This window comes from Agaricus bisporus, assembly GCF_000300575.1.
Source record: "Agaricus bisporus var. bisporus H97 unplaced genomic scaffold AGABI2scaffold_12, whole genome shotgun sequence".
NCBI lineage: Eukaryota > Fungi > Basidiomycota > Agaricomycetes > Agaricales > Agaricaceae > Agaricus > Agaricus bisporus.
The window spans coordinates 750,305-767,275 of NW_006267347.1; the positions used below are offsets into that span (position 1 = coordinate 750,305).

At 46.4% G+C, this 16,971-nt stretch overlaps 5 protein-coding genes across 5 annotated transcripts; 3 read left to right on the plus strand and 2 right to left on the minus strand.

Moving 5' to 3' along the window:
• Nucleotides 1-383: 383 nt before the first annotated feature.
• On the plus strand, nt 384-1,800 carry AGABI2DRAFT_195417 (hypothetical protein; the record flags this gene model as incomplete). The annotated part of the gene is made up of 1 exon (XM_006456134.1): nt 384-1,800. A coding segment is annotated over exon 1 (1,296 nt), but the record flags the coding sequence as incomplete, so codon positions are not given.
• A 3,139-nt stretch (nt 1,801-4,939) lies between these two features.
• On the plus strand, nt 4,940-6,239 carry AGABI2DRAFT_195418 (hypothetical protein). Its single transcript, XM_006456135.1, has 7 exons — nt 4,940-4,965; nt 5,018-5,093; nt 5,149-5,188; nt 5,244-5,336; nt 5,390-5,429; nt 5,491-5,832; nt 5,889-6,239. Exons 1-7 carry the CDS (start codon nt 4,957-4,959, stop codon nt 5,961-5,963), a joined length of 675 nt encoding a protein of 224 aa, XP_006456198.1. The 5' UTR covers nt 4,940-4,956; the 3' UTR covers nt 5,964-6,239.
• Nucleotides 6,240-7,816: 1,577 nt separating this feature from the next.
• Nucleotides 7,817-9,800, minus strand: AGABI2DRAFT_195419 (hypothetical protein). Its single transcript, XM_006456136.1, has 3 exons — nt 9,762-9,800; nt 9,455-9,715; nt 7,817-9,347 (listed from the first exon to the last, which is right to left on the minus strand). The coding sequence occupies exon 3, from the start codon at nt 9,321-9,323 to the stop codon at nt 8,052-8,054; it is 1,272 nt and encodes a 423-aa protein (XP_006456199.1). The 5' UTR covers nt 9,324-9,347; nt 9,455-9,715; nt 9,762-9,800; the 3' UTR covers nt 7,817-8,051.
• Nucleotides 9,801-12,092: 2,292 nt separating this feature from the next.
• On the plus strand, nt 12,093-12,539 carry AGABI2DRAFT_153873 (hypothetical protein; the record flags this gene model as incomplete). Its single annotated transcript, XM_006456137.1, has 4 exons — nt 12,093-12,095; nt 12,148-12,218; nt 12,276-12,392; nt 12,443-12,539. 4 exons carry the CDS (start codon nt 12,093-12,095, stop codon nt 12,537-12,539), a joined length of 288 nt encoding a protein of 95 aa, XP_006456200.1.
• Nucleotides 12,540-15,477: 2,938 nt separating this feature from the next.
• AGABI2DRAFT_211045 (hypothetical protein) lies at nt 15,478-16,935 on the minus strand (the record flags this gene model as incomplete). The annotated part of the gene is made up of 4 exons (XM_006456138.1): nt 15,478-15,747; nt 15,813-16,300; nt 16,454-16,668; nt 16,717-16,935. 4 exons carry the CDS (start codon nt 16,933-16,935, stop codon nt 15,554-15,556), a joined length of 1,116 nt encoding a protein of 371 aa, XP_006456201.1. The 3' UTR covers nt 15,478-15,553.
• Between the last annotated feature and the right edge of the window lie 36 nt (nt 16,936-16,971).

Below are 16,971 nucleotides of genomic sequence, written 5' to 3' on the forward strand. Positions count from 1 at the left end.
ATATACCCTGGATCCTTCCTCTGATACCAATATATCGAACAAAAACATGAAGGGTAAAGAACGTGAACCCGGACCTTCATATAATCTCTCCGCTTTATCATCCAACGACTCCTCGGCGGATCCGACACACGCCAAATATGCCATTCATAGCCTTGCCTCTGCCTCAGATGGAGTCCTTCCAGGCGCTTCACCTCGCAGACGGGTTGTACCCGTTGCCAACTCGAAGCCCAATTTCCCCGAACCTTCACCGAAAGTCGAACCAAAATTGGTATCGGGCGCTCGTCCAGACCTTCCTACGCCACGCACTCCTATTCATTCCTCATTACCATTGACTGGTGGAATGTTAGATCCTCCAACCGCGGGTCGAGATTATCCGGACGCTTATTCTTTTGGAGCCGCGTACGTTTCGGAATACGTCGCAGGGCATAGGGCTGGATATCAATTGGCTGAATATACGCCTGGTCAAGCTGCCAGGGTTGTTCCATCCCAAAACACGGGGGCTATGAATACCACTGGTAATACGTATGGGAACGGCTATGAAGCGAGTGGAGAAAGGAGAGAGACGATGAGGGGTTTGGCTGATATGAATGCCTTGTCAATGGCATTGTCTGACGTATTGTCAACACCATCCATGCAGACTAATGAAATAAGTCGGGATGGTAATTCTCAAGTGGGCGTTTCGGATATGGATTCCGTTACTACAACAGGCGACTCGGCGTCTACGACATCAAGCCTCTCCAGAAGAACTCCACGGCGCCATTCTCTATCCTACTCTGGCTTACATGGCTCTGCTCAAAACCAACAAACGCGAGTGACTGGCCAAGCAACGGATAACACCACGTCGTCGTCTTTCGGCACCATGCTTAACGATAATAGTAATACGCTTTCCAGGCATCGCAGTTTGAGACAGCAACCTACATTCCAAAGTGATGGAGGTCAGAGTGCCCTATCGTTGGGACTGGGACTTCAAATGAATCACACGGGGAATACTGGTGGTAGTATGAGGCCGCGATATATGCCTCCCGCCACCCAGTCAGTTCAAGTCGGCATCATCACAACCGTTCCTGCCACCAATCCAGCACCCTCGGATCAAACAACACGTGATGATCGTTCCGTGGACACTTGGGGTGAAGTCTCCAATCGTTCCATACTTAGTTGGCAAAGTCGTGGATCGAACATATTAGGTGTACCGTTGAGAAATCTTGCTTCTCATGCTGGCGGTGGTTCGGTTCCTGTTGATGAAAACTGGGGTCCAATTTTTCCTCCTCAGATGATGATCACCGCTACGGCTAACCCAGTTAGCGCGGATGAAAGGAACGGAAATGATCGTGTTCATAACGATGGTGACGGTTTCCGCGTTGTAAGAGAGAGTGATGAAGAAAGAACACCTGTGAGCCGGTTTTCGAGGACACTACCTGATGCATCGGGTGCGACAACTACAAACGGAGGTGGCGGTGGACGTTCTCCGTCGCATCAGGGCCCACCAACATCCTCTGATAACCGCGACAGGGAAAGAAATCGTGAACAGGAGCGTAGAGATAGAAGGAGGGATAGAAGACAATCGCAAGCCGCTCCAACCACACCTTCACATACCGCTGATGTCGCAGGTTTTACTCAAACCGCTGAATATACGTCTGAACAATCAAGAGGTCACAATCAATACAGGACTCCTGCCCAGTATCCGGACCTGTCATCCAGCCTTCTACTTCAACCCGCGAACGTTACTTCCTCCAATCTTCAGTCCCAAACCGAAGGACAATCCCAACCCCCAACTGAAAGCCGTCGCTCACGCCGTAGACTCTCTGTCTCAACAGTACCCGTCGAATCTCAGCATACAGATAATTTACCTAACACAGCACGAGTATATGCAAACTCCGAAGCGGGATACTACACTGATGTCCCTTCATCAAATAATCATCGTCTCCCTACGGCTTCGCATCATCATCAAGAGCCTCGCAATGACGTCGTTGTTGAGAATGATGCAGCTAACCATAACTTGGTCACATCGCCGACGTTGTTTCGCTCCAATGCGTCTACTAATGCTTTGGGATTGGATGGATTGAATGAACAACAGAGCAGGCCTTTACAAATTTCGGCACCAACGCCGATTGTCTCGAGTAGAAGTTTTTTGAGGTCGTATAGTCATGGGTTTTCCTGAATGTGTGTGTGAAGGTCGGGGGGTATGGATCGAACTCTCATAGTAAGATTGAAAATCAACCATTGTTGTTCTGTCTTTTTGTTGTCTTTTTGTTGCTGTGTTGTTCCAATTCATGGTGTGCGCTCATTATTCTGCTATGTAGAACCTTTTCACTTGCTGTAGATTAATTAATTGATGACCCTGATGGAGTTTATCCATCAAATTTGATTGCCTGGACATGGAAGTCGTTTCATTAACGTTTACAGCATATTACACATGTCAGGGAAATCTATACATGATAAATAAATTAATCATGTCAGAAGCATTCGCCTCTTCCTTTCGCCTCTGAGACCGGGAATACTGATGACCGCGTCCGACTTCTTGTGCTGCGCCTTTCTCCTCCGTATTTGGAGGATACCAGAACTCATATAATAGCCGTTCTACAGGGATGTAACCTGAATAATCAGCACCAGAGGGCTGGCCGCGAGTAGTGCTTGTAGTAGGTCCATTCCGATTTCTGTTGAAGCATGATTTAGATCACATGAAAGACGTAGAATCCTCGGTAGATTTTTCCACCATGAGTACTAGAGCCTGTTGAGGCCCGACTTTGGATGCATAAGGCCAATCTGTGGGCTCCTGAGAATCAAACAGATACCTCCTACCCGTGACCTTTCCATGAGGCTGACATCCATCGGGTGGGAGCGACCCAATATAGTAGGTGGCTGGCACCGGAGGAGAGGTAACTTTCTTCCCCAAGGGGGAAGGCGGGAGTATGGGATTATTACGGTCTGCAGGGGGACCGCTGCCTCTGTAATTCTATTGAATATCTCTTCTTGCTCCTCAATGATCGGAACAGGAGGCGTTGTCCTCTTAGGCGCCCAATTACTCCATTGGAGCTGAGGATTTGATTCTATTTTATGAATTGCCTCTTCCATAGCACGAAAATTAGTGCTCTCCCGCATCCTACATTTCTCGTTTTCCTGCCACTGACTTGGATCATAACGAGATGAGGAGTGACTGGTGGTGGGATTCGGAGTGTCCTGACATGAATTTTCTACGGCCGTTCTCGAATTCTTGCCTAAAATTCTATCCTCTCAAAATTAAATGAACTGGGCACAGATTACGAAGCGGAACCCATGAGTGAAAAATGATCGTCTCCGCATAATACCGCCTGCTGGCAAATCTCGGTGAAAGTAAACGAAAATCGAGTTTTGCGGGGTTTAATATGAAGCTCGTTAAGCGGAATAACTTTCCCGTAAATGAACTTCCGGTGCAGTGGTGACGGTCCAGACCCGTGTAAGTTTGGTTAATGCAGTCTTTGGGGAGGAAATTGGGGAAGATCGTTTAGGTATAGGCCCGTATAATTGATAATCCCTGATTCGATTTCAATAATTGATTCCAGTACGTGCACTTCATTGGAACTAAAAATAGCACCCTCCCCGCCTCCCTCAGTTCAAGACGTTGACAACTGACTAGATTTGGGAGTTAGAGCCTGGAGAGAATATATTTAGCGACTCCGCCAGATTAGCCATGCATGTTCTAGCTCTTGGCTTCGTTTTTTTGTTCTGGTCCACCTCGCGGATATATTCCTTGTTTACTGAACGTGCATGATCTTGGACATTGGTCGTTCCTACCGTAGGAGAATGTGGATCACTTGATGCAGTTTGAAAACAATTCTTGTTTCATGTTTATGAGGAAGGCCGCTCTAGTTAGAACTTGTGTTTCTAAAGGCGCGTTAGCGAGGGGAAAACAAAGGTATCAGGCAAAAAGACTCACTACTCCTATGTGCGGAACATCTATTCTCATATCTGTACACGGCTGATGAATGCACGTTAGTCTGATCGTAGTGATCAACGCAAGGGTGATAAATACTGGAACCGGCGAACAAGGCGATCGAATGTTCAGTTCGATATACCCTGATATACCATCCGTATACTTACCCTCCATATCGTCCGCACATGTTTTCCCCTCTTCTTCTGGTGTTACGATCAGTACCATATCGGAATAATCAGTAGAAATCAGAAGCGAGATAGCCAAGAAAGGAAAACTGTTTTCCGAGAAGAAGGTTCGAACTTCCGGTACTAGGTTCCGGCGGATTCAGATTACCATGCCGCACTGATAGATCGATGATCCTGTATAATCTTGTAGATCTGTGGTTGCTGTTTGATGCATAACATTTGGCACAAACCAGTTAATACTAGGGCAGTGGATAATGGATGGTCAATGATGATTGATGCAGAACTGCAAGCAGTGCAAAATCGGTGGTCCGGAAAGCTGGCAAAGTTCAAGCTACTCATGTCCGGTTCCTTGGCTTCGGCAAGTTCTCTTCCACGCGCTTCTGGAACCCATAAAGGAGCAGGGGAGTTCGAGAAAGTCTTCGGATGTGGTTCCGTACTAGAAGCATGGACGACAGAATTAAGAACCATTCTACCTGTCATTCGTCCTTTTGATAGAAAGTCAGAAAAACTAGCTCTCCATCGAGTGAGCTGCCTGTATTAGTTGTACGCATCGAGACATGCTACCTCTCACGTTGCTGGTAGTTCAAACTGGAAATCGGCGAGGAAAAACGTGCACGTAGGGGTGCGGGACGATAATAATTTAAAAACTGGCGTCTTGCTGAAATTGCAACACGCACCTTGAAGGCACTTCGAGAGAGTCAGTATATGAAAGGGTTTTCCTCCAAAATCGCGGATCGTTGTTCTCCTAACTCATCATAAGAGTGGGGGGCTCAGCGATATTACCGTGGGAACCATGAGGTAAACACATGGCAACAATTAACAAGCACTGCTCTCTTCTCCACCAGCTTCCAGCACAGAACCATGTCTTTGGTATGAACTAATCCGATGCATATATACCACAAACGAAACTAATTATGGATAGATTCACGCATTGGTAGCAAAGGGACAAACCATTCTTGTTGAGCATCAACAAGTCGGAAAACGGGATTTTTCGCAAGGTGCAAGTTCTCGGTGTTCTAGGTGTATAATGCCAGCACTCATTCAAGGCAACAGCTACACAAACTATCTTGTCAAAGATTCCTCCGAACGATAGGTGAAGACAACCAAAAATCTTAGATATGAAACAGCGGCTAATGAAATCATGTTAGCAAACTAACTTACGTCTGGGAACAATACCTCTTCCACTATGTGTCGGAAGGTGGATACGTCTATTTGGTGATGGCGGACGACTCTGCAGGAAGGTGAGAGAATAGAAGTCGTTTTTCAAGCTGGTAGCTCAATACTTTACTTATAGGAGAATGCCATTCGCTTTTTTGTCTGAACTACAACGCAAGGTATGTGATATTCGCAAACAATTAGCTGCTATTGCCCACAATTTCACTAACATGTTACCAGTTCCGGTCGGCCCCTTCTCCATCGACTCAGGACGACCTTCCCGCGTATGGCCTGCAAGGTACCTTCGGTCCGGTGATGTCATCCTTAATGCATACCTACAATACGGCGCCTCCTATGGACGAACTAGCTCGTGCTCAATCCGAATTAAGCCATGTTAAAGACATCATGGTGCAGAATGTAGAACAGATATTGAACAGAGGAGAGCGAATTGAGCTCCTCGTCGATAAAACGGACGCCATGGTCGGTCAATCAACGGCGTTTAGGAGAGGCGCTCGTAGTGTGCGCCGTCAGATGTGGTGGCGGAACAAACGTGTAATCGGACTTTCTGTTATGGTTGCGCTGGTAAGGCTGTCTCGGCTTGTTAAAAGCTGTCGTCTCTAAAACGTTTTATTCATCAGCTTCTGCTCTGGATGCTTGCTGCCCAGTTCTGTGGAGCTCTGCTGAATCAATGTGGTCGTAGTCAATCATATTGAACGCGCTCCATCCCTGGGATTCCAACGTATGGCTTTATCTGCTCATAGATTTTTGCTTAGCTGCTAGATATTATCGTTCCATCTTACTATGTTTATATCCTTTTACTTAGTCTCACCTATCCCTCGGATTATTGTATTAATAAACCGTCTTCCCACAGGCTTGGATCATACGGTCCAATAGACATTCGTAGATCAAACGAGAATGAATCCATGCTCACAACACTGAAACGCCCGTTTGACTGCTGATGGCTATTGTAATAAATTGGCCAGCATCGCGATTTCTCGTAAAGTACTTTCGTCGGTGTGCCGTGCGATATGTGCGAAAGGCCGTAGAGAGTCGATTCGGGTATTACTTGGTTCAGTGGAGCTGCTTTAGCTCGATCTTCGAAGAGCAAGACGACTCCAAGTGGAGCCAGAACCATATCGTCATAAATGAAGCCAGCACCGGTGAGGACGAAGATAGACCTTTGAATCTTCCATATTTCCAAGGTCACCTGTGCCTGCCTTGGAGACCAGAAGCTCATCAGAAGGAAGGTTTTTTTCCATCGAGGCCGACAACCAGTAGTACATTGATATAGGCCATTTCAATGTTCCCAGAGCGGCAGATTGTGGCGGCCACCTTGATTCGGCTTATCTTCTCGGAAGTGAGGACTCGACGACCAAAAGAGCATCAGCCTATAATCAAGCTCGCTTTTATCCTTAGTAGGGTCCCTCAGAATGTGAACAAAGATAGCCGAAGGAACAGTGAGTCGAGCCTTGCTCTGGCTAGAACCGGCCTGCTCGAATCAGGCTTGCTGGCTCCCCGGAACAGAGAAGTGACTAGAAGTGTTTCGTGATGAATCATGACAGTTCTGCCGACGATAGAGCTCAATGACCTGATGCTCGTCGATAAGGCACCTAACCTTTCAAGGGACCTTGAGAGGATCAGGGTAATCTGATGAACAAGGTTGGCGGACCGTTTTAAACAATTCATTCGAATCATGTGCACCACTTACATGCGATATCAGTAAGTATCAGTACCCTGTTTATCAGGTAAGCATAAATCTCGCAGATGTACAGATGTATCGATGTAGCGATGATAACGCTAGATGTGAGTTCGGTTACACTCTTTAAGCGTTATATATATCTGTGGCGCAGCATGCCTTCTTTTGTCGTGATCATGTCGAATGGCAGTAATGAAACTTTAATGGGACTTCCGAAATCGGGTTTTTGCTTGTCAGAAGTATGCCTATGTGGTAAAGAACGAGTGTGATCCAGTTTCATCATCCAATAACCGGAAACTTCTGGTGTCTTGTTCTGGGAGATCTCTCGCCATGTTAGGCTGTCAATGTATAAACGCCCACTTCACTCTCACACGAAGGATCGGCATCCGATTCTGATTACTTGGTAAATCTACCAAGTTGCACCAAAATATACTCCTTCCATAATTCTCCATGGTTTCTGAATGATCGAACGCCTCTGCGTTACTTACTCAGTACTTCACACTTTAGGATGATCACCATGGTTCCCGCACTCGTCGCGGACTCTAAGCGAACAAGTATCAAACCGGAACATTGTGTTATGCATATAGTTACTGTTATACTGTACAAGATAATATACATTGAAATGGGTATGGATATGTATGAATTTATGCATGATGAATACAGTTCGGCAAAGCAAGAAATGAAACCTGGAAACGCAGCACAATCCGTTGGACCCAAATGAGCTGCAATAACGATATCCGAACATTAACGAATGAAGAATGAGATGTCGACAGCAGAGATGAATAGAAGTCAGAATGAATAAACGAAGAAAATTTCGACCATGATAGACGTTGAGGCGCTAAATGTTGACTTATTTGACCCAACTCTATCAAATGCAACGCTGACCGAATCATACTGATGTACACTGGAGAAACTTAGAAAATGCGCGAATTCCTTTGTGAATGTGGGGTTATAGCGGGGAAATCATGTTATACGGGCATAGGGAAGAGAATCGAGATCGAGGAAGAGAAAAATGCTGGAATCGATTGATGAACAATGCATAATGGACTTCAAGTGGAAGAAATCCATTCAAGGGGGCCGGGGTACCGATGAAAAGACAGCCGGTTTATAATGGTTCAGCCGCAAGTTGCATTCTGGGAACTGACATGGAGGAGCTAGTGGTTGCGTAGCGATTAGACGCGTAAGCAGGGGTGCGCGACGGCGAGTCCCAGTTGGAAGTCGTATGGGATCTCGTGGAAGTGGAGGATGTAGAAGAGGATGAAGCGGGGCGGTCGGCATTTTCCTGTGAGGACTTTTCTTGTCGACGTTGTTCGCGTAGCTTCTCCTTACGCTCTTTCTCCAAAGCCTTAGCAGCATCGCTCGCGCTGGAAAAGGCAGGAGGTTGAGACGGGCGTGGCGTTTGTGCGTGCGGTTCAGGTTGTGATTGTACCCGTGATGCAGATACAGAGGGAGTGGAAGGAGCGACATAATTGGTTTCGGACGGTGGCAATGACTTGCCACGCTCGACATCACCCTGCCTGGGCGACAGAAGAGACTTCCCCCGGTGTAGTGAGGGCGTGGTAGACATAGCAGAGTGATTAGAAAGTCGAGAAGATGGTTCAGCGTGATGAGGTACTTCTCTGGCGGAAGGGATAGTAAAGTGACTCGACATGTTCGGAAGGGATGAAGATGTCACTACATCATCGTCCTCGAGAAGATCATGTAGTCTTCTCAAGGAATCAGACCCTCGACTGTGGATACTGATGGAAGGAGAGCTGACGGTGGTTGGAATATCAACGTTTCGGTGCGGCCTAGGCGAAGAATTCCGACTCTGGACATCACTGTTCTGAGTGGGAATTGAATGAGACCGCGCCCTTCCAGGGCTCATCGATCGCATCAGCGGAGTCGAATAGGGGGTGACCTTCGCCTGAACCTCAACGGCAGGAGTCGACAAGGCTTTCTCGGCAGAGCGGACTGATGGTGCACGATCCAGGCCAGTATCCTTGAACATTGTAGATTCCTCAAAAGCGCGTGAATCAGGGTTATCACCGGAACCGCGCCGTTTAGGTGACGGTGGAATTGTGAAAGACCGGAAACCGTTATCAGATTCCTCTACATGTATAGCCATCCCGGTGTGATGAACCACATCCTGTGGCTCATCATCATCAGCAATCAGCGATCTGGTGGGCAAGGAACCTGTAAATTGAGGTAGCGGCGCTATCCAGGGAGTATCAGGATCCTGTATAGCTGCCTCTTTAAGCTTGGATTGATCGAAGTGAATGAAGGGACGAGGTTGTGGGGTCTTTGTCAGGTCCGAATCCGAATCCAGGTCGGGAGGTGTTGGCGGCATTGGCTGAGATGCTGAGGGAAAATAATGGATTTGTTGCTGGAGTCGCATCCATTCTTGGACAACAAAATTATACTAAAAAATGAGGCTTTTGCTGGCTGACGCATAGACCGAATACTCACTTGGCTAAAAGTAAAGTTATCAGATTAAATCAGGGAAGTTGGATTGGGAATATGTGATACTTACTTGACAATGGTCTCATAAGCTGCATGAGCTCGTTCGCAGTGATCTCTGAGGACGGACTCTCTCTCTTCCGCACATTTCCTGAACGCTCTGCGCTTTACCTTCATGTCCTTCAAACGCCTTTCGAGTTCCGCTTTCTCTTTCCCCAGCTGCTCGACTTGATTGTTCAGATCACTACAAACCTGCTTCTGGGAAAACAGATCCGATCTCACATCGACCAGATATGCCATCACCCTGTGTGACAGTCGCAAGTCTGAAAACTGAGAGAATGATCAATAAAGTTCGATAGCTTACAGGACCTCGTACCAAGTTGCGCGGTTGACTATGGATGAATTTCTGACACTCGTCAAGTAGTCCCCTGATCGCCGGTTCGGATGCGCCATTATTAATCAAGTTCGTCATCTTCCCCTGAAGCCTTTTCGCCTCTTGCTCTGCTTGATTGGCACTAGAGGGTCGAGGATTGTCCGTATCCAGATGAAGCTTGATAATGTAGTGTTTGTCGTAGGGTTGCCGACACAGAGGACATACTGGAGAAGGATCTGAGGATGCGGGCTCTATGCGATTAAGACACCTGGAGCCGCGAGAGGGGTGGATATGAGAAAGGGTGGAGCTAGTCGTGATTGCACCCACTCATAACAGAAAATGTGACCACATTGTATCGAACAAGGGCACTTTAGTAGAGAAGTCCCGTCAAATGGTTCCGTGCAGATGTCGCATGTTGAACCAGGGGAAAGGCTAATAGGCATAGATTTCCAGGTAAAGAACGACGGTGAAGACAGTAAACAGATTAGGGGTATTGAAAGGGGAGGGTCCAAAGAAACAGCCCACAGGGTATAAGGAGAATCAGTGTGGATGCACAACAAGAAAGGGGGGAGCGAGGAAAGGACACGGGTCCTAACATAGGCCGGAGATCAAGATGACAGCGTTCTTATAGTAGGCACGAGGCGTTAGCCGGAGAGACTCCCTTTACGGAACGAGATATTTCAGGTGATCGCAATCAAGGACAGGTTCGTGTACTCTTGGCCATTCCAAACCGGGGAGTTAAGCCATTGCAACTTGCCATGATCGGCACATCCTTGTCGGGGTGAGTCCTGCGAGTACTTCGCGGCCGGATAACAAAATACTTCCGGTCGCAATCGCAGTTTTGTGGGCACAACGGTTATCCTGGCTGAACTGATGAACTGGATCACACCCAACGTTCTGGAGAACCTTCTGCATCAGGTTTGCTAGCGCGTGACTGCTTCGCATCGGGTGCCGGACTAGAACAGTCCCCACGCTTCAAGTATTGAACGTTGGAACATTAGATGAGTTAGCATGTCAGACGAAATGTTGTCGGGTATTCTCGTGGTGGTGGTGCCACAATCTAGTGTCTACGTGAACAAGATTTCCAGAAAACCCGTTTACGCCTCGTGCCTTCTCGACTCAGTCGCCGTTTTCTCGAGTCCATTAACCGAGCTTGGTTCGCCACGTATTCGGAGACCTAGATTCAGTTCCCGAAGACCGGACATTCTGTTCCGAAAGCTTAAACTCATCAACTTTCCGTTTCCGACTGTCTGCTGCGGCACTGGCAGGCGGTCCTTTGAACGGGCCCAAGATAGGCGGATTACCATCTGCCCTGTAGGCGCTCAGTATTTATCACTTGGTGCTTTCCACGGTCAACAATGGATAGAATTAAGGAGGTGCCATGAACTTGGGCTGCCCAGGGTGGTTTTGTTATAATTACGGTTCCGTGAGAGGACTGTTGACACGTGTTGGCCTTTGATGACAAAAGATATTCTTGGGAAATCAGAATTCTTCTGTCGCTGAGTACTAAATTGCTCTCTAACTAAGTAGGGGAAGACAACAAAGAGTTAAATGAACAATGGGCGCAAAAAAAAACAAGAGGGGCAGCTTTCCAATACTCTCTAATACATTCAGCACCCCGCTTACGTCTCTCGCCAAGTTTGTGGCGCGCACAAAGTGATAACAGTCTAGGCTTTGAGGTTTGAATTATCTTATCTAGTGGCACTGATTTTGAACTTCGTATGGTCAGCTGGTCAGCTGATGCTCTGGCGTCCTAGCGTAATGACGCATCCTTGACGCATCTTTCTTCCTTCTACGAATGGCCGAGTCCATGAGACCTGGGACAGCGATCTGTCCAAAATGAAGCATCGCATGACTTATATATTCAGTGAAATTCGGGATATCGGCACCATCCTGCTTGTGAGAATATTTGTTCCTTTCTCATCTTGTCTCCGATAATCAATGCCTCACATCGCCAGGTTCGCAATTAGTACGACATTCAAATCACTTCTCAGCGACATCTGGGATCGTTTACTGCAGGCTTCTCGGGATCCGCCGAAGCAGATAGAGATGCGTTCGAGACACTACCTGTCCGACCTGCCCATCGTCCAACAGTTGTAGCTCCAATTTCGGAAATTTTCCTTGCTGATCATGCACATGAAGGACAATGAACCTACACTGCAGTTCTATTTGTGTGTCCTTGTTTGCAACAGAAGGTCCTGAACGTGTCAGTCACGGGAATATCGTTCACACGGTCATTGTACTGACGTTACGTTGTGCCAGCACACACGACATTTGCTTTCTCCCACTCATCCACTGAATCCATAGTTTTTCTTCCGAGTTCGCAATAATACAATGGTGAGTTCAAACGAACAACTACTAATGCAATTTGCTTATCTTTGCGTCCCAGTCCGACTCTGAATCTACTCGTGTCAATCGCAATGCTTCTGGTGTTGCCAAACCACCTGGCGCACAGATCCGGTTTGTCAATACCCGTATCAAGGACATACTCTTGTCTCATATTATACGCATTTGTAGGAGACGTGCTGCAGGGTCACAAGTCTCAAAGCCAAATTCTTCGCGGGCAGCGGGAGCTGGTGGCTCTTCGAACACAATGCTTAAACTTTACACTGACGATTCTCCTGGTCTTCGGGTGTAAGTCCCATTTCTTATGTCTAAGGTGACCCTCTCACACACCGATTCAGTGACCCTTTTATCGTTCTCGTCCTCTCCCTGTCGTTCATTGGATCCATCTTCTTCCTACATATCTCCGCAAAAATCATACGCGCTTTCAGCAAGTAACTTCGCCTCAAGGACTCTCACTTTTTATCTTTATGTGTTTTGGGATCGGATAGCGATGTTCCTCGCCTTGGAGGCGAACACAAAAGGCCGAGGAAAACATTTCAACAAGGCGTGCGATGCTACGGTATTCAGGCCTTATATTGCTGTATTAAAAAACGGTCTCCCATTTCCAGACTGCCTTAATTCATACCCTTGCGGCTTTTACGCCCGTAAAGTTTTAATCCAGTGTCCCATAATGAGTATCCTTTGGACGTGACCAAACCATCCCCATCCCCATCCCCGGGTCATTCGGAAGTTTTCCACATATTCCATAAACTTAAACTACGCACCAGTACCGCCGGTCTCGAAAGATGCAGTGCTCTCCTGCTTCGCTTTGGATCAATCGAGCTGGCTCAAATCCTCAGTACTCTGAATGGAGGTCTTAAGAAGATTCCCGAAATAGACTTATATCTCAGCGGTCCTTGCCTCGAGGTTTCCTCATTGCTTCGAAGGTGTTCTGGGCGTCCCTACGCCTTGGAGAAGCCATGCATTAGACGCCTCTAAACTAAGTGGGGTAACAAATCAAGCATTCCGTTCCCGAATGGGGTTCTGGAATGCTGATCAAGGTACGGAAAAGTACAAAGTGCACGATCTATTCCGTGTGGTCTCATCGGTACCTGTTACAATGTGTCTGCTGATGGTGAGGATGACACATTACTCACGAAGTGATGACGATGGTTTAAACGAGGTTCGCGCGCAGTTTGTGTCTGCTCACCATTGAGATATGAAAGAAGTCTCGTAAGTTTTTAAACAAGGTTTTGTAGACGTCGGCCAACGTGTAATCGTTGTGTTACGGTTCTCCGAAGGCGAGGAAAGAATTCTTACAAAGTCTCTTTATTCCCATGGCTTTTCGTTCCGCTATATTCTTTTCTGATTGTCGAGTGTATACCAACGTAACTGATGGCATGAGGTTACAATCTACCCGTCTTCTCCGAGTAAGCCTGCGTGTGTTAGACCTGTCTCGACCGTTAAACACCTTCCTCGAGGCAATAGTTTAATTCTAGTTATATTCCTTTCCAATTTCAACCATCCTGCCATTGGCTGACGCACTCGGATGTAGAAGATAATTTGAGTAACTACCTCATCAGCTTCACGAAGGTGGGTTGAAAGATAATTTGGAAGCCTTAAAGTGTGAAAGCTCATGGCTTACGTTGATGTCTAAAACTCGAAGTACGCATGCCGTTTCAGGGTCTCCATTTTTTTTATCTGAGCCGATAGACTAGGCAGCGTGCCGTCGAGGGATCCGTTTCAATTCCGTTAGAAGCAATCTCCCAAAAGCGACTTTAACTCATATAGACTGTGCATGCTCAGTGCCGATTTCGGAGCTGCCGCGTAATTTATTGAGTGCTTGTCAAAAGTTTATTTTTTGTGTTTAAAGGGCTATGAGCATTTTCGTTGAATGGTTTCCTGTGCGAAGTTGACAAGCAGGTGTAGTACCTCGTTGAGAATTTTGAGGATGTTACTATTATGCTGATATTAGTTATCTATGTGAACATCGTCATACTAGGGAAGAGCAACGAGCAGGGTGAAGTAGACTGACCCTGACGGCAACTAGTATAATGAGCCTTATGTATTTGTGTTCATTCGGGCCGTAGATAGATAATGAAAATGAGATCTAAATGAATATCCGCCCATCTTAAAATTCGCTGAGAACACATTTTCATGCTTTGAGAGACGCACATCGTTCCAAAAATTATTTATACCAAACCAGGTTACTCTTTTGTCGAGGTCATGAAAACAGAAGCCATGACACAAAGGAATACTCCACCACATGCCCATAAAAGTTATAATTGTCTTCGGTAAATAGACGGAAGCCTAGAATGTCTGGTGTTTGCGAATAGAAACTTCAGTGTATTACCACCGGGCGGCAGGTTATGATGGAAGCAAAATAAGATGAATGAAGAAAGAAGTTATACAAACCACCAGCCCATAAACGTATAAGACAAAAGCGCCACAAGTGCAAGTAGTAAGTAGCAGAGGGCGGGAAAGCACCATAATAAAAAGAGGACTTGTATGGTAGCAATAAAATGGTCCGTCCATACCGGCGTTTCAACTGGACGTCTCACAGGTCTTCATTGAAATAATCAGACCCCATGGTCTAATGATAGATTCAGAAAAAACAAACAAAACACCAAACTTAACCTTAAACAAGACAGGGTCCCTCATGTACCCAACGACAAAAATGGTATCAACGAAACATGAGGTCGACGAAAAACACGAGGAGAGGGGACTTCTCGCATGGACGCCACTTCAATCATACCAATAGTCCAACGAGGACATTCCGAGATGGAAGGAGTGTGTGTGGGGGGGGGAGCAACTCAGGAAGGGAAACAAATTCCTTTGGAAGTTGGAAAGGATGTTTGACATGATGCAACGTTGTAGGGTGATTTCTTTCGTTGGATATAGAGAGGGAACCCATTTCATGTCATGTCATTCTGTGGTGGGATAGAACGGCATTTGTGCTTTACCCGAGGGGAAGTTGAAAGCTCCAACTTGAGCGCTCAGCCAAGGTGTCGGTTGTGGGTTGGTCGCCCAGAGCAATGGTGGTCATGAGAACATGACGTCATTGCTCTACTTGCCATAAAATTTTATCTGCATCAGTTTACAACCTATCATTGCAGCCTTGAGGATGGGGTGAGTGAAGGATAGTTTTTCTTCTCCTGGTAGTCTCACTTACAGAAGCTCTAATTTGACCTTTGCAGATGTGATCGAACATCGCCTCAGTCATGTTCGCGTTGAAACTTCGTCGTATCTTCTTCACAAATAATTTCAACCCGCAAACACGACAAGCAAAGAACAACCTGAGCAACATCGTAAGCACACAATATCTATAAACTAAAAAAAAGCAACCAAAAACGATCCCAAAAAATCACAGAAAAAAAAACAAAATCAGAGAGCAAAAAAAAAAACTCCCTAGGCCATCCTAACAAACCTTCTATGAAATCAAAAATCGAACAATACGCATCATGGGCCCGCTACACCAACTCTGCCACGCATGTTCCACATCCACAATCAAAAAACCATTCCTTCAATGCCTCTTTTCTCTTTTCAACCACTTGATCAGTTTCAACATACGATATACACAGTTCCTCACCCGTATCAATGTCTTTGATGGCATAGTATTCGATTGCTCGGCCTTTATGTTCCTTACGAAGCGTCGGAGAACAATCTTTTTTGTTTTTGACGAGAAATCAGCAAAAAAAAAATTGGATCTCGCTCTCGTTGAAGACATACCATGGTTAAAATACGAACCAAAGGAATATAATCCCCACCCCAACATCTCGCTATTCATCTCTTCCAACGCCATATCCCAAATCCCAAACACATTCCCATGTTCCCGTCCAAGCAACACTCTCGTCTCAAGAGGTGTGTCTACAGACTTTTTGAGCAGATAAACCAAATGTCTCGTTCGATCGGATAATCGTTTCGATTCCCTCAAAATCGAATAAACAACAAATCTGATAAAGACCCAAATGCGAATCTGGGATGCCAGCATATAAGGTTTAGCTTGTATATGCTCAAGAGCGTTATCTTGAAGGTCGAGAACGTCGGCCCAGTCACCACTCGGATAAGTCGTACAATTTATCCTTCTGGTGCCAGTACTCTCTTTCTGCGAAAAATCGTCTGTGCATTTTTTCAGTAAACCGGCTAAAACAAAACGTGCGGTATCGAGCTCAAATTCGGTGAGCATGGTAGGAAAGATGGGTATTACTTTCGAGTCGCTTTTTATGTTGTTGTTGTTGTTGGGGATAATGATGTTTTTGCTTATCGGTGTCGATGAACTAGAAATAGAAGAAAGTTTTTCTGCTTGTTCCCAAGTGGTATCCAAAAACGTCAAGGAGATTTTCGTCGTAGGATCTAAATCCTCAAGTGACAGAAGAAACGCGGCCCACCCGAGTTCAACACCACTACGAGTCCTAGATTTTGCCTTGTCTTTTTCCATCGTCATTAAACATCTTTCCAAGGTTGCATTAAGTATGCCCCTCACACCCGCATGGTCACCCCCAGGTACTCCTTCACCAGCAGATATCCAGGCATTTCGACATGATTCTCTACAAAACCATACTCCCGCATTTGGCCCATTCGTTTTCTGAGCATTCCTACTTCCTTCATCGACCTGCTGTGGTTCGAGTGACACACTGATACTCCAGCTGCTCTTTCTCGCCACTTCCAAAGACCAGGCAAAACACCATGCACACACTTCTTTTCTGAATTTTCGGTGGATGACACTAGCGTAGGGCGATTCGCAAGTGAGTATCAGGGTATCTTTGGGTATATGCTGTGTTGCAAAGACACCACGACCACCGTGCGGTGTCGGAGCGATGGCGAAAAAGGCGGACGCGGGGCCGAAGGACATGGAGGAAAATGCTCAAATAGTACTGCTTGGTGCAAA

What these genes read in the sequence shown, in the direction of transcription:
- AGABI2DRAFT_195418 (XM_006456135.1), top strand. An exon ending in GCGGACGACTCTGCAGGAAG is followed by an intron (nt 5,337 to 5,389) that starts GTGAGAGAATAG and finishes CTTTACTTATAG; the next exon opens with GAGAATGCCATTCGCTTTTT. An exon ending in TTTCTGTTATGGTTGCGCTG is followed by an intron (nt 5,833 to 5,888) that starts GTAAGGCTGTCT and finishes TTTATTCATCAG; the next exon opens with CTTCTGCTCTGGATGCTTGC.
- AGABI2DRAFT_195419 (XM_006456136.1), bottom strand. Translation starts at nt 9,323, where the DNA reads ATGCGACTCCAGCAACAAATCCATTATTTTCCCTCAGCATCTCAGCCA.